The sequence below is a fragment of the Schistocerca serialis genome, chromosome 3 (genome assembly GCF_023864345.2).
Source record: "Schistocerca serialis cubense isolate TAMUIC-IGC-003099 chromosome 3, iqSchSeri2.2, whole genome shotgun sequence".
Taxonomy (NCBI): domain Eukaryota; kingdom Metazoa; phylum Arthropoda; class Insecta; order Orthoptera; family Acrididae; genus Schistocerca; species Schistocerca serialis.
The window spans coordinates 980,166,200-980,180,509 of record NC_064640.1 but is presented as its reverse complement, the minus strand read 5'-3'; the positions used below and the strand labels follow the sequence as shown (position 1 = coordinate 980,180,509).

The following is a 14,310-nucleotide window of genomic DNA, read 5'->3' as shown; positions in this document are numbered from 1 at the left end:
ATGACTGCATTCTTCAGCTTCTGAGGTTGAGTGACTGAAAAGCATGGCAGCCATTATGGGCTGTAGTAGGCAAGTCTTGTAGCCTACCCTTTGGATCCGAGTTGGTTTTTCGAAGTACAAGTCCAAAGTAGGTAGTCAGTCATCCTTAGTGATCAATCAAGTTACTTTTCCAATAGGAAAGGCCTGCAAGAATCCGAAAGTGCGTTCCTGTGCACGATCGTGGAACTGTAATTGAGGCATTTTCGGTTTTGCGGGTGAGTGGTGCAGTTTAGTGATAGAGTACGTGCTGGGGACTGATGGCCTCAGATGTTAAGTCCCATAGTGCTCAGAGCCATTTGAGCCATTTGAGTATGTGCTCGGTAGATAGAGGCCTCATATCTGAGTGTGGATCCAGTAGGCAGCTGCAGGTGATATATTCAATTAAAACGATGGCTCTGGCGAGGCTTCACTGAAGGCAATAAAATTCCATTTGTTTCTCTAGAAACTCCTTGTGTAATGTTTTTCCGCGTCTTTTGACCAAAAGACTTTGAAATATATTCCTGTATTGTTGTTGCGGAGGTTATCAAAATGGTTCAAATGGCTCTGAGCACTATGGGACTCAACATCTGAGGTCATCAGTCCCCTAGAACTTAGAACTACTTAAACCTAACTAACCTAAGGACATCACACACATCCATGCTCGAGGCAGGATTCGAACCTGCGACCGTAGCGGTCACGCGGTTCCACACTGAAGCGCTTAGAACCGCACGGCCACACCGGCCGGCGCGGAGGTTATCGGTGGAAGTTGTAGTTGTAGCTGCAGGCGGTGTATGAATTGTTAGCAGGGTACATTTTCCAGTCTTTTGGTTGAATCTCAGTAGCTTTCCGAAAGTAGTTACATTGTTAAAGAACATTAGTCACTTAGGAGTAATGAAAATTTTAACCCCTGTCTCGCCGGTCAAAGCAAGGACGGCGATCCATTATTAAACGTTTTCGGGTAAATCTGTGAAGCAGTACGTCGTGTAACTTGTTTTACGAGCCACACACAGCTAAGAGTGAGACGATTCTGGCCGCGTCAGCGAGTGGAACTTTTCACGACGCCACAGAACCATTGAGGACAGACGAAAGGAAAGTTTTACATGAAACGTCGTATTCTGTTGTGTAAATCGCATATTGGTGGCAACTTTGAGCATCTCGTGTAACATCATTTTGTCATAAGGAAGCCTGTGTGAGATGTCTCCAAAAATTTTACCTGGAATTTGAATGTTTCGCCCAGTCAGCGGTACTAACATCTGCCGCTAGGCGTCTCTAGTTATGTCTTTCAACTGCCAATCTGCCAAGTGGGCGTCGTCGTGAGTGCATCGGTGTGAACGTTATTACTGATTCCTTTGCACACTGTCCCACTGTGCGTGCGAATTTCTAAATGTCGGACTTGAACGAAGAAAGAATCTGCATTAAGTTTTGTTAAAAGCTCCACAAAACTGCAGCTTAAACCTACTCCATTTTGAGACAGGCTTCTGATGAGCAAAATTTCAGCCGAGCAATCACCTCCGTGTTCAGTAAGGTCTTCGAGACCATCCTCTCTCACCGTATTCACCGCTACATTACCCAGCACCACCTCCTTCCCCTTACCCAGTGTGGCTTCCGGCCTTCCTTCTCAGCTGACGACCAGCTCCTTAACCTTACCAATATTCTTTCCCTCCATCTTAACTCTCGTCACTCTACTGTCTTTGTTTCCCTTGACCTCCAGAACGCCTACAACCGTGTCTGGCATCCTGGGCTCCTCTTCAAACTCCAGACCTATGCTCTGCTCATCAACTTCGTCCGTCTCATTGCCTCCTTCCTCTCCCGTCGTCCCTCCTATGTGACTACCCACAATTCCCACTCCCGTACTTTCTATCTCTCTGCCGGCGTGCCCCAAGGCTCCGTCCTTTCCCCTCTCCTCTATCTCCTGTATGCTGCTGATATGCTCAAACCTCCCATGCCTGCCCATCTCCTCCAATTTGCTGATGACATCGCCTTCCTAGCCCTATATCCTACCCTTCAACGGTCCCAATGTACCCTCCATCATAGGCCGCACCACCCGCTCTCTCCGTCTCCATGATTTCTACCTCACCATTTATGGCTGTCCTATCCACCTCACTCCTACCCTCAAACACCTTGGCCTCACCCTCGACCACGACGTCACCTGGACTCCCCATCTCCTTACCATCCAACGAAAAGCTCACAACAGGCTCCGCCTCCTGAAACTCCTGTCCGGCCAGATATGGGGTCTGCATCCTTCCACCATCCATCACATCTACAAATCCTTGATGCACCCCATCCTCTGTTATACCAGCATTGCTTGGATTTGTACCCCTCCCAGGTTCTATAAATCACTCCAAATCCTCGAACGCCATGCACTCTGCCTCACCATCCACATCTGCCTTCCACATCCGCCTTCTGTCCCCCACGTGCATCCTCTACAACCTCATCCCCTTTCCCCATGTTCTCCTTTTCCTTGAACACATCTGCACACTATATATTGTCCGCCGCCTTGATCCCCCTCACCCCCTGGTGTCTCCTTTCCTCTCCACTCCACAGCCCTTTGCCGCGCCTTTACCGTATCCCACCCTCTCTCCATCTCCACACCCTCCACCTCCTTTCCCAACCCAATTTCCACCATCTCCTCCCCCCCCCCCTGGATGATGAGCTTCACCCTGACATCTACCCTTCCTACCAAATCTAACCCCCTCTTCCTCCTGCTTCCTCCTCAGGTTCCCTCTCCTCCCCCTACCTTTTCCCTTTTCCTGAGCGGCTTTCCCTTCCTCCTCCCCTCCCTGTCTTGTGCTCCTGTTCAGTGTCTCTGCGCTCCCTCCTGCCTTGTCTTCCCTCTTCCTCTCCTGCCCCATCTGTCTCCTGCCTCTTGGTGCACCCGCCGACGCCCCCTACTCATTTCATCCTGCCCCCTCCCCTGCTGCACCTTGCTCTCCCCTCCTTTCCCATCCTCTCAGGCCTCTCTCCCTTGGCCGGTCCCACCTGGCAGTTTTATTCTTCATTGTGTGTGCTCCAAATGGATTTACAGTGTGTTGTTCTGGAGTGTTTTTAATACTATGGCCAACTTTTAACCTGTGCGTGTGTTTATGTCGACTTTTTTAACTGTTCCCCCATGAACGTCTCCATGCCAGAGTATTTTTAACTCCATTATCTCTCCTTACTCTGCTTTATGTCCCCATTTTTTATCACCTTATATGTAACATTTTATTCTTGTATTATTTGTTATATCACTTGGCTGAAGAGTGGCGGATTGTGCCGCTGACAGCCTTCCCCTGTCCATATGGGGCAGGGGAATTAAATCACAATAAAGAAAAAAAAAGCTGAGCAAGAACATTTGAGTCGTTTAAGCAATTTAAAGGAACAACCATAATCGTCCACAACTCTGAGAACGATCACGAAAATGTGTGAAGTGATCCACGAAGACAGAAGGCAAACAATCCGTGATGTTTGTGAAACCATTGGAATTTCACATGCGACATGTTGACGCATACTAGCTGATGAATTGAACACGAAATGAATTGCAGAGAAGTTCGTTTCAGATCATTGGGTTCAAGTGTATGCTGAATTTCAAACAGCAGTTTGAAATCATCCAAATTTCCTGTCCAGGATCTTCGCAGTCTACAGTCAGCCACCCAGGTGGGAGGAGCATTCAGCAGTAGCAGCGCCAGCAGTTGGTGTTGGTACACAGACTTTAGCTGAGTTCAATGCCTTTTTTTAACTAGCTTCTGACATGAAGTAAATGTTGTCTGTTTTTACTGATTGACTAATGTTAATTTACATTAGAGCTTGCGTATTTATTTCGTTCAGCTTTCGTGAAAGCCAAGTTTGTAGTGTAGCTTCAGACTGCCATTTGTGCTAGCATAGTGTAACGCACTTTGAATTTGCCACAGTTGCGACCAGTAGCTTACTAGTAAATCTATGGTCACGGTCAGTCGCCCAGGTGGGAAGAGCGTTCAGCAGTGACAGTCCCAGCTATTTGTGTTAGTAAACAGCATTTAATTTTAGTTCAGTACCTTTTTTTTTTAAAAAAAAGAAAAAGAAACGAGCATTTGATTGGACGTGAAGTTTATCTGTGTTCTTGTCTGATTTATTAGTGTTTATTTGCATTTACATTCCGTATTTATTTCCTGCAGTAGCTTTAGTGAGACTGGGTCTCTAGTAACAAGTCACTGTTGAAACATCTGTTGTCAGCACAGAAAATTAATCCCCATATCTTACGATCGTAGGCTTTAGTGAGAACCCTACAGAACAGATTTTTGTGTTTATTTATTCTTCTCATTTATATTTTGTGTACATTCCAACTTCAGTAGTGCCACAGTTGGGTATTTGTCTCTGTTTTTTCTCTGTTAGTACAGACTGCTTTGTTTGTATTTTTTGAGATTTAATACAGTTTTTTACACAGTGTGATATGCATAAGGACTGTGCTTTCTATGTACGGACACAAGGGGAACTGGCCATTGTCCGTAAACAGCTGGAAGCTGCATTGTCCATTGTCAGCAAGCTTCTGGTTGCTGCTCAAAGCTGCGTGACATCAGGGCACCCGAGACGAGACCTGCAACATCTTTGGTGCTGATAGAACCCCGTGGTGACCTCGTTGTTGCTGCAACTCCGATTCGTAACATCTGGAATGTATACCGCAGAGACAGGCTGGACAGTGAAGGGGGAGGCGTGTTTATAGCGATAAGAACTGCAATAGTATCGAAGGAAATTGACGGTGATCCGAAATGTGAAATGATTTGGGTGAAGGTCACGGATAAAGCTGTTGTGGCGTAACAAGACAGCTACGCCACACTGAAATAGCCGAAAGGCACGCGTTATTTCAAGGAGGCTAGATAGAGGTCTGAAACAGGATACTTATTAATGTTATAAAGAAAAGTATGTAGCTACTAGAACACTTAACTTTTATATCTTCATTGGTTTACAACGTTCTTGGTGATACAAGTGAGACTCTATCTTGAGGTACATGCAAGGTTACAAATGGCGCCTTGCTAGGTCGTAGCCATGGACTTAGCTGAAGGCTATTCTAACTGTCTGCTCGGCTAATGAGCAATGCATGCTAACTATCTGCTCGGCTAATGAGCGATGCTTCGTCCGTGTAGTCGCTAGCAATGTCGTCCGTACAACTGGGGCGAATGCTCGTCCGTATCTCGAGACCTGCCTTATGGTGACGCTCGGTCTGCGATCACACAGTGGCGACACGCGGGTCCGACATGTACTAATTGGACCGCGGCCGATTTAAGCTACCACCTAGCAAGTGTGGTGTCTGGCGGTGACACCACAAAAGCAGGCTCAGACATGGTAATTGGATGTCTCTATAGGCCCCCTGGCTCAGCAGCTGTTGTGGCTGAGCACCTGAAGGATAATTTGGAAAATATTTCGAGTAGATTTCCCCACCATGTTATAGTTCTGGGTGGAGATTTTAATTTGCCGGATATAGACTGGGAGGCTCAAACGTTCATAACGGGTGGCAGGGACAAAGAATCCAGTGAAATTTTTTTAAGTGCTTTATCTGAAAACTACCTTGAGCAGTTAAACAGAGAACCGACTCGTGGCGATAACATGTTAGACCTTCTGGTGACAAACAGACCCGAACTATTTGAAACAGTTAACGCAGAACAGGGAATCAGCGATCATAAAGCGATTACGGCATCGATGATTTCAGCCGTAAATAGAAATATAAAAAAAGGTAGGAAGATTTTTCTGTTTAGCAAAAGTGACAAAAAGCAGATTACAGAGTACCTGACGGCTCAACACAAAAGTTTTGTCTCAAGTACAGATAGTGTTGAGGATCAGTGGACAAAGTTCAAAACCATCGTACAATATGCGTTAGATGAGTATGTGCCAAGCAAGATCGTAAGAGATGGAAAAGAGCCACCGTGGTACAACAACCGAGTTAGAAAACTGCTGCGGAAGCAAAGGGAACTTCATAGCAAACATAAACATAGCCAAAGCCTTGCAGACAAACAAAAATTACGCGAAGCGAAATGTAGTGTGAGGAGGGCTATGCGAGAGGCGTTCAATGAATTCGAAAGTAAAGTTCTATGTACTGACTTGGCAGAAAATCCTAAGAAATTTTGGTCTTATGTCAAAGCGGTAGGTGGATCAAAACAAAATGTCCAGACACTCTGTGACCAAAATGGTACTGAAACAGAGGATGACAGACTAAAGGCCGAAATACTAAATGTGTTTTTCCAAAGCTGTTTCACAGAGGAAGACTGCGCTGTACTTCCTTCTCTAGATTGTCGTACAGATGACAAAATGGTAGATATCGAAATAGACGACAGAGGGATAGAGAAACAACTAAAATCGCTCAAAAGAGGAAAGGCCGCTGGACCTGATGGGATACCAGTTCGATTTTACACAGAGTTCGCGAAGGAACTTGCCCCCTTCTTGCAGCGGTGTACCGTAGGTCTCTAGAAGAGCGTAGCGTTTCAAAGGATTGGAAAAGGGCACAGGTCATCCCCGTTTTCAAGAAGGGACGTCGAACAGATGTGCAGAACTGTAGACCTATATCTCTAACGTCGATCAGTTGTAGAATTTTGGAACACGTATTGTGTTCGAGTTTCTGGAGACTAGAAATCTACTCTGTAGGAATCAGCACGGGTTTCGAAAAAGACGGTCATGTGAAACCCAGCTCGCGCTATTCGTCCACGAGACTCAGAGGGCCATAGACACGGGTTCACAGGTAGATGCCGTGTTTCTTGACTTCTGCAAGGCGTTCGATACAGTTCCCCACAGTCGTTTAATGAACAAAATAAGAGCATATGGACTATCAGACCAATTGTGTGATTGGATTGAGGAGTTCCTAGATAACAGGACGCAGCATGTCATTCTCAATGGAGAGAAGTCTTCCGAAGTAAGAGTGATTTCAGGTGTGCCGCAGGGGAGTGTCATAGGACCGTTGCTACTCACAATATACATAAATGACCTGGTGGATGACATCGGAAGTTCACTGAGGCTTTTTGCAGATGATGCTGTGGTGTATCGAGAGGTTGTAACAATGTAAAAATGTACTGAAATGCAGGAGGATCTGCAGCGAATTGACGCATGGTGCAGGAAATGGCAATTGAATCTCAATGTAGACAAGTGTAATGTGCTGCGAATACATAGAAAGATAGATTCTTTATCATTTAGCTACAAAATAGCAGGTCAGCAACTGGAAGCAGTTAATACCATAAATTATCTGGGAGTACGCATTAGGAGTGATTTAAAATGGAATGATCATATAATGTTGATCGTCGGTAAAGCAGATGCCAGACTGAGATTCATTGGAAGAATTCTAAGGAAATGCAATCCGAAAACGAAGGAAGTAGGCTACAGTGCAGTTGTTCGCCCACTGCTTGAATACTGCTCACCGGTGTGGGATCCATACCAGATAGGGTTGACAGAAGAGATAGAGAAAATCCAACGGAGAGCAGCGCCCTTCGTTACAGGATCATTTAGTAATCGCGAAAGCGTTACGGAGATGATAGATAAACTCCAGTGGAAGACTCTGCAAGAGAGACGCTCAGTAGCTCGATACGGGCTTTTTTTTGAAGTTTCGAGAACATACCTTCACCGAGGAGTCAAGCAGTATATTGCTCCCTCCTATGTATATCCCGCGAAGAGACCATGAGGATAAAATCAGAGAGATTAGAGCCCACACGGAAGCGTACCGACAATCCTTCTCTCCACGAACAATACGAGACTGGAATAGAAGGGAGAACCGATAGAGGTACTCAGGGTACCCTCCGCCACACACCGTCAGGTGGCTTTCGGAGTATGGATGTAGATGTAGATGACCTGTCTGTTTCATTCAAGAGTGAGTGGCGAGCAATGGTGAGTTCGCACGTCTCTGGGCGGAAGGTAAAAGTGGGAACTTGTTGCATGGCTGGCTCCTTACACCTCGGCTACTTGTACGAGGTGCTACTCGGTCTCGATAATACTTCTGAGCCAGTGTCCACTTGGTACATTGGGTGGTCTCGTTCAAGAAGTGGACGAGACTCTGCCAGCAGCTATCAAGTGCACTGGCAGCAACCGGATGCAAACTGTGGCTCATGTAGGCGCGTATGGTGCCTACCACTTGGGTTCTGAGGCTATCCTCAGTTCCTAGAGGTGGATGGCTGATGTGGCGAAGACAGCTAGCACTGCATGCAGGATGCAGGCTAAGCTCACTATTTGTAGCATTGTACTCAGGGTCAGTCACTGCCATCTGGTTTGGAGCATTGTGGAAGTCTAAACCAGAAGCTAAGACGATTTGCGATGGTATTAGACGCCAGTTTTTCGACCTTTGCAATTGAAATTGGGTGGAGAGCTGTAGGGCTCCCCTTGGTGTGCTGTACATGCAGGAAGCGGCTGCTGTGGCAGCGGAGTACATATGATGTTCATATGGGGGTTCTTAAGGTTAGAGGAACACCCCCCCCCTCCCCTCCTTAGTATCAGAGATAAATTTCCTGTCAAAATCGAAGATACTTTACTGTCAGAGAAAGCTCATTCCTGCAGATCAGAAACAGAAGAGGTTAATATTGTATTATTAAACTGCAGGAGCATCCATGGTAAGCGCCCAGCATTGGTATCGCTTAGTGAAGTTATAATGTCCAGATAATATTAGGAACAGAAAATTAGTTGGAACTGTAAGTGAATAGCAACGAAATCATAAATTCAGATAGAAATATTTGTCTTAAGGCCAGGTTAGTTGTCAGTAGTGGTGGAATATTTATTGCAGTAAACAATTCGATAATATCTAGCAAGGTTAGCAGGGATTCAAGGTGTGAATTAACCGAGGTGAAGTTGAGCGTCAAATGTGGGTCAAAAATGCTAATCAGATGCTTTCATAGACCACCTGCATCAGGAGCTGTAGTGGTAGAGTGCTTCACAGAGAACGTGAAGAATTTTTTGTATAAGTTTCCTGATCATACTGTTACAATAGTGTGTGAATTCAACTTGCCAGCTACAGATTGGGAGTGTTGTGCACCAAGGGGGCCGTCGTTTGGCATTTACTGCCGTGATCTATAGCTTATGAGCAGCCGCTCGACCATGAAATCCACGTTTTCTCACCTCCCGCCTAACTGTCATAGTACTTGCAGTGTATCCTGACGCAGTTTGGTATTCCTGTGTGATGGTCTGGATAGATGTCTGCCAGTTGCACATCACGACCCTCTCCAACTGTCGGCGGTCTCTGTCAGTCAACAGACGAGGTCAGGTCGACCAGTACGCTTTTGTGCTGTACGTGTTTTCACTTCACTATCACATCGGAAACGGTGGAGCTAGGGATGTTTAGGAGTGTGGGAATTTCACGTACAGACGTATGACACAACTGACACCCAATCACATGACTACGTTCAAAGTCCGTGAGTTCAACGGAGCGCCCCATTCTGCTCTGTCACAATGTCTACTGACTACTGAGGTCACTGATGTGGAGTACTTGTCAGTAGGCGGCAGCACAATGCACCTAATATGAAAAACGTATGTTTTTGAGGGTGTCTGGATACTTTTGATCACATAGTGTAGCAACGCCAGAAGCCAGTAATGGATTGCAGAAGGACCTACAAGAGGACTGAAGAATGGAACAGAGACTGGCAGTTGACTCTGAACCTAAATAAATGTAGCATAGTGTGCATACATACGAAAGGTAATCACTACTGTAAGACTACACTATTGGTGACAAATTGCTAGAAACAGTAACTACTGTAATATATTTAGGAGCTTCTATCTGGAGCCACCCTAAGTGGAATGACTGCATAAAAGAATAGTAAGAAAAGCAGATACCAGACTAAGAGTCATAGGTAGAATCTTAAGTAAATATAATCTACATCGATACTCTGCGATATACCGTACAATGAGTGGCGGAGGGTATCCTGTACCACTACTAACCATTTCCTTTTCTGTTCTACTCGCGAACAGAGTGAGGGGAAAACGACTATCTATATGCCTCCACATGAACGCCAATTTCTCGTATCTTATCTTCGTGGCCCTTACCCACATTGTATGTTGGCGGCAGTAGAATCGTTCGGCAATCAACTTCAAATGCCAGTTCTCTAAATCTCTCAATATTGTTTCTCGAAAACAATGTCGCCTCCCCATCAGGTATTCCCCTTCGAGTTCCCGAAGGATCTCCGTAACATTTACATGTTGTTTGAACCTACAAGTAACAAATCTAGCAGCCCACCTCTCAATTGCTTCAATGTCTCCCTTCAGTTCGACCTGGTACGGCTTTCTAACACTCGAGAAATACTCAAGAATAGGTCACACCAGCGTCCTATATGCGGTCCCTGTTCCAGCGTAACGACAAGCGCCAGCACGAAGATGAGGAACCCGAGAGCAGAGAAGGATGTGAGACGGCGTCAGCCAATAGCACGCCGACTAGGACCGCACCACGACAGAAGCGGCCTCTAGCCGAAGAGAATATAACCGCCGCTCCTGCAAGCCTCGGCCAGACAGTAGAAGATGGACACTAGTAGACCCGGACTAGAACAGCTGTTACTTGTGATCCATATCCATTACTTGCATGGACATCCTATATAGCGAAAGACATTGATTATCTGTATGTCACCAACAGCTTGTGACACGACATTGTAAACTAAAGCTAAGCATTGTCAATCTACAACCGGCTGCTGTGAACGAGCGGTTCTAGGTGCTTCAGTCCGGAACCGCGCTGCTTCTACGGTCGCAGGTTCGAATCCTGTCTCGGGCATGGATGTGTGTGATGTCCTTAGGTTAGTTAGGTTTAAGAAGTTCTACGTCTAGGGGACTGATGACCTCAGATGTTAAGTCCCATAGGGCTTAGAGCCATTTGAACCTTTTTTTCTGTCAATCTACTTTATTGTAATAAAAACCATTAATGTGATTTGCTTGAATGTTGTATAGCTATCCGAGAAAGCAACATCCTTTAGGCACCCTATAAGAGGCGAGTGGACAGGACCATACAGTCTCCTTTAAAGGTGAACCACTTTTTCGTAAGATGCTCCCAATAACCCCAAGTCGACTATTCGCATTCCCTACAACAGTTCTCTCACGCTCGTTCCATTTCATGTTGCTTTGCAACGTGATGCCCAGATATTTAAAAGACTTGATTGTGTCAAGCAGAACACTGGTACTACTGTATCAGAGCGTTACAGGTTTGTTCTTCCTACTCATCCTCGTTAACTTACATTTTTCCACATTTAGAGCTAGCCGCCAGTCATCACACCGACTAGAAATTTTGTCTAAATCGTCTTGTATCTTCCTACAGTCACTCAATTTCGACACCTTACCGTACACCACAGCAGCATCATCAGCAAACCGCAAATTGCTGCTCACAGTGGGTCCGCTAAATCATTTATGTATAAAGAGAACAACAGCAGTCGTATCACACTTCCGTTGGGCACTCCTGACAATACCCTTGTCTCTGATGAACGCTCTCTGTCGAGGACGACATACTGGGTTCTATTACTGAAGAAGTCTTCGAGCCACTCACAATCTGTGAACCTATTCCATATGCTCATACCTTCCTTAATAGCCTTCAATGGGGCTCCGTGTCAAACGCCTTCGGAAATCTAGAAATATGGCAACTACCTATTGCCCTTCAGCCGCGCGGGATTAGCCGAGCGGTCTTAGGCGCTGCAGTCATGGACTGTGCGGCTGATCCCGGCGGAGGTTCGAGTCCTCCCTCGGGTGTGTGTGTGTTTGTCCTTCGGATAATTTAGGTTAAGTAGTGTGTAAGCTTAGGGACTAATGACCTTAGCAGTTAAGTCCCATAAGATTTCACACACATTTGAACAACATTTGTTGCCCTTCGTCGATACTTCGCAGTATATCATGTGGGAAAAGTGCAAGCTTTGTTTAGCATTAGCGATGCTTTCTGAAACCCTGCTGATCCGGGGGCATAAACTTCTCAGTCTGAAGATAATTTGTTATATTCGAACTGAAAACGTTATCAAGGATTCGGCAGCAAACCGAAGTTAGTGATATTGGTCAGTAATTTTGCGGGTTCGTCATTTTACGCTTCTTATATATTTGAGTCGCCATTGCTTTTTTCCAGTCGCTCGGGACTTTGTGCAGGGCGAGAGATTCACGACAAATGCAATCTAATGCATCCACTAAAGAAGTAGCTCACAGAGCGCTTGTTCGACCGGCTCTCGAGTATTGTTCATCAAACTGGGACCCGTATCAGTACGACTGACAAAAGAGGTAGAGAAGATTCTACGAAGAGTGTCACATTTCATCACGGAATCGTTCAGACCGCGTGAGAGTGTTACAGAGCCCCAGTGGCAGGCGCCTTGTAGCATCACGAAGAGGTTTACTGTCGAAATTTAGAGACAATACTTGACGGAAAGAGTCGGACAACATAGTATTTTCTCCTACATACGCCTCGCAAAAATGACCACAACGAAAAAATTTGAGAAATTAGAACAAATACAGAGCTTGACCGACAATTTTTCCCACTCGCCATTCGCGAATGGAACAAGGACGGGGCACCATTTATTTAGTGTACAGAAGTACCCTCCGCTACACACCGTCAGACGGTTTGCGGAGTATTGATGTAGACGATGTAGACTGCAGACGAATCGTGGGTGTACGGTTATCACCCTGAAAGAAAGCAGCAGTAAAGCAGTGTCCCAAGTTAGCAGCAACATCGAGTTAGTGCTAACGATTTTTTGTTGGCAGTCGTGGAATGTCCCACGAGGAATTTATTGTGTGTGGTTAGTAAGTCAAAGGGAAGTTCTACTGTGAAGTTTTGAGGAGACCGATGGAAGATTCTAGACGCAAATGATCAGTGAGAACGCACCTACACACACCTCACTCATTGTGCGGCAATTCCTGGCAAGAAATAACATTACGACAGTCCCTCACACACACTTGCGATTTCTTTCTCTTCTCTAAAATGAAACTGAAGTGGAAAAAGCGGCGTTTAATCTTCGTAGAAGTGATCCGAGCAGAACCGCAACTAATTTTGAGCACGATTCATACGGCAGACGGCCGACAGTAGGAAGATCTCTGGAAGCTTTGTATACGAGCACGACGGGACTACTTTGGTGCCGGCAGATATTAAGATGCTAGGTACGTTTCTGATTTTGGGTAGCAGCTGATATATTAGGGTAAGAAAGGTGAGGGTGCAGTACCGGCGCTGGGGCTGGGCAGCTTCTGGCGGACGAGGGCGACGGCGGCGCGGATGTCCGCCTCCGACGTGACGTCCAGCTGCAGCACGTGCAGCCGCCCGGACGCCTCCTCGCGCAGCTTCTGCCCCACGGAGTCGTTCGCGTTCGTGAAGCCGGCAAAGACCGTGAATCCCTGCGAACACACACAACACACACTGCACATCTCCGTCATTACCTAAGGAAATAGCCATACCAGGCAAAAAAATTAGTCACCCGCAGAAGACATCGCGCTAATACTGCCTCTGGCATTGATAATGCTTAAGTTGAGCGAGGAACATAGACCACAAGTTCCTTTGGGCGTGCCGTGTCATTAACAATTAGATCCTGTGGAAATACTTAGTTGCGAGGGTATCGAGAGTATCGTGACAACCTGCGTCTCATTCCAGAGTACCGTTACCCGAGATGGCGGCGATGACGTCATCCGAGATAGTGGCGATGACGTCATTCGAGATGGCGGATTTTGGCGGGAAGTTTGAATTTTGGCGCGAAAGTGCCATGCCCCCTCCCCCACAAAAAAGGCAGGAAGTTCAAATTCCAACAGGATAATGCACCACACAACAGTTATCTATACTAATCTAGGAAAATCGCGGGAAAATAGCTCACTTGGCCTACTTACACTACCCTAAGTCATCCGACTGCCACTTCTTCCTATAAACTGGCGCCAAGTTTGAATTTTGGCGGTAAACAAAAGTCAATTTGCATTTCTCTACTAAGCTAAGAAAACGGCGGGAAAGAAAAGACACTTGGACTAACCTCACTCACCCGACCGCCACCCCCTCCTAAGGATTCCTGGGAAAACGACTTGGACATAAGTCTTTATTTAATCAATTTCCAGCAGATGTGTTCGCAACTGGTTTCAGAGCCCAACTAGATCAGTTCATATCGTCACCACCAGAGGGTGCTACCCTGACATCGGGTGATGACGCAAGTACCGTTATTCAAAATGGCTGCATACATTTTCTTCCCCATGTGCTCTAGGACACACAGCCACTGCACGGTCCTCTTAGCGTAACCCAAGATCATTTGCTCTCTCTCTCTCTCTCTGTCTCTATCTCTCTCTCTCTCTCTCTCTCTCTCTCTCTCTCTCCTTCGTGCGTGTTCATAACAGCATACGCATCGCATCAGCAGCCCGCGGCGAGTGACCGCTGACGCCACAGCCTCCAGTCTCCACCTTCATACT

The 14,310-nt window shown here is 46.2% G+C and overlaps 1 protein-coding gene across 1 annotated transcript in view; it reads right to left on the bottom strand.

Annotated features, from left to right (window-relative positions):
- The window catches only part of LOC126471423 (D-beta-hydroxybutyrate dehydrogenase, mitochondrial-like), a 278,202-nt gene that overhangs the window by 23,722 nt on the left and 240,170 nt on the right, over positions 1-14,310 (bottom strand). The window contains exon 3 of the mRNA XM_050099563.1: positions 13,095-13,263. Within this exon, the coding sequence (XP_049955520.1) occupies positions 13,095-13,263 (169 nt within the window). The remainder of the gene's footprint in view (positions 1-13,094; positions 13,264-14,310) is intronic.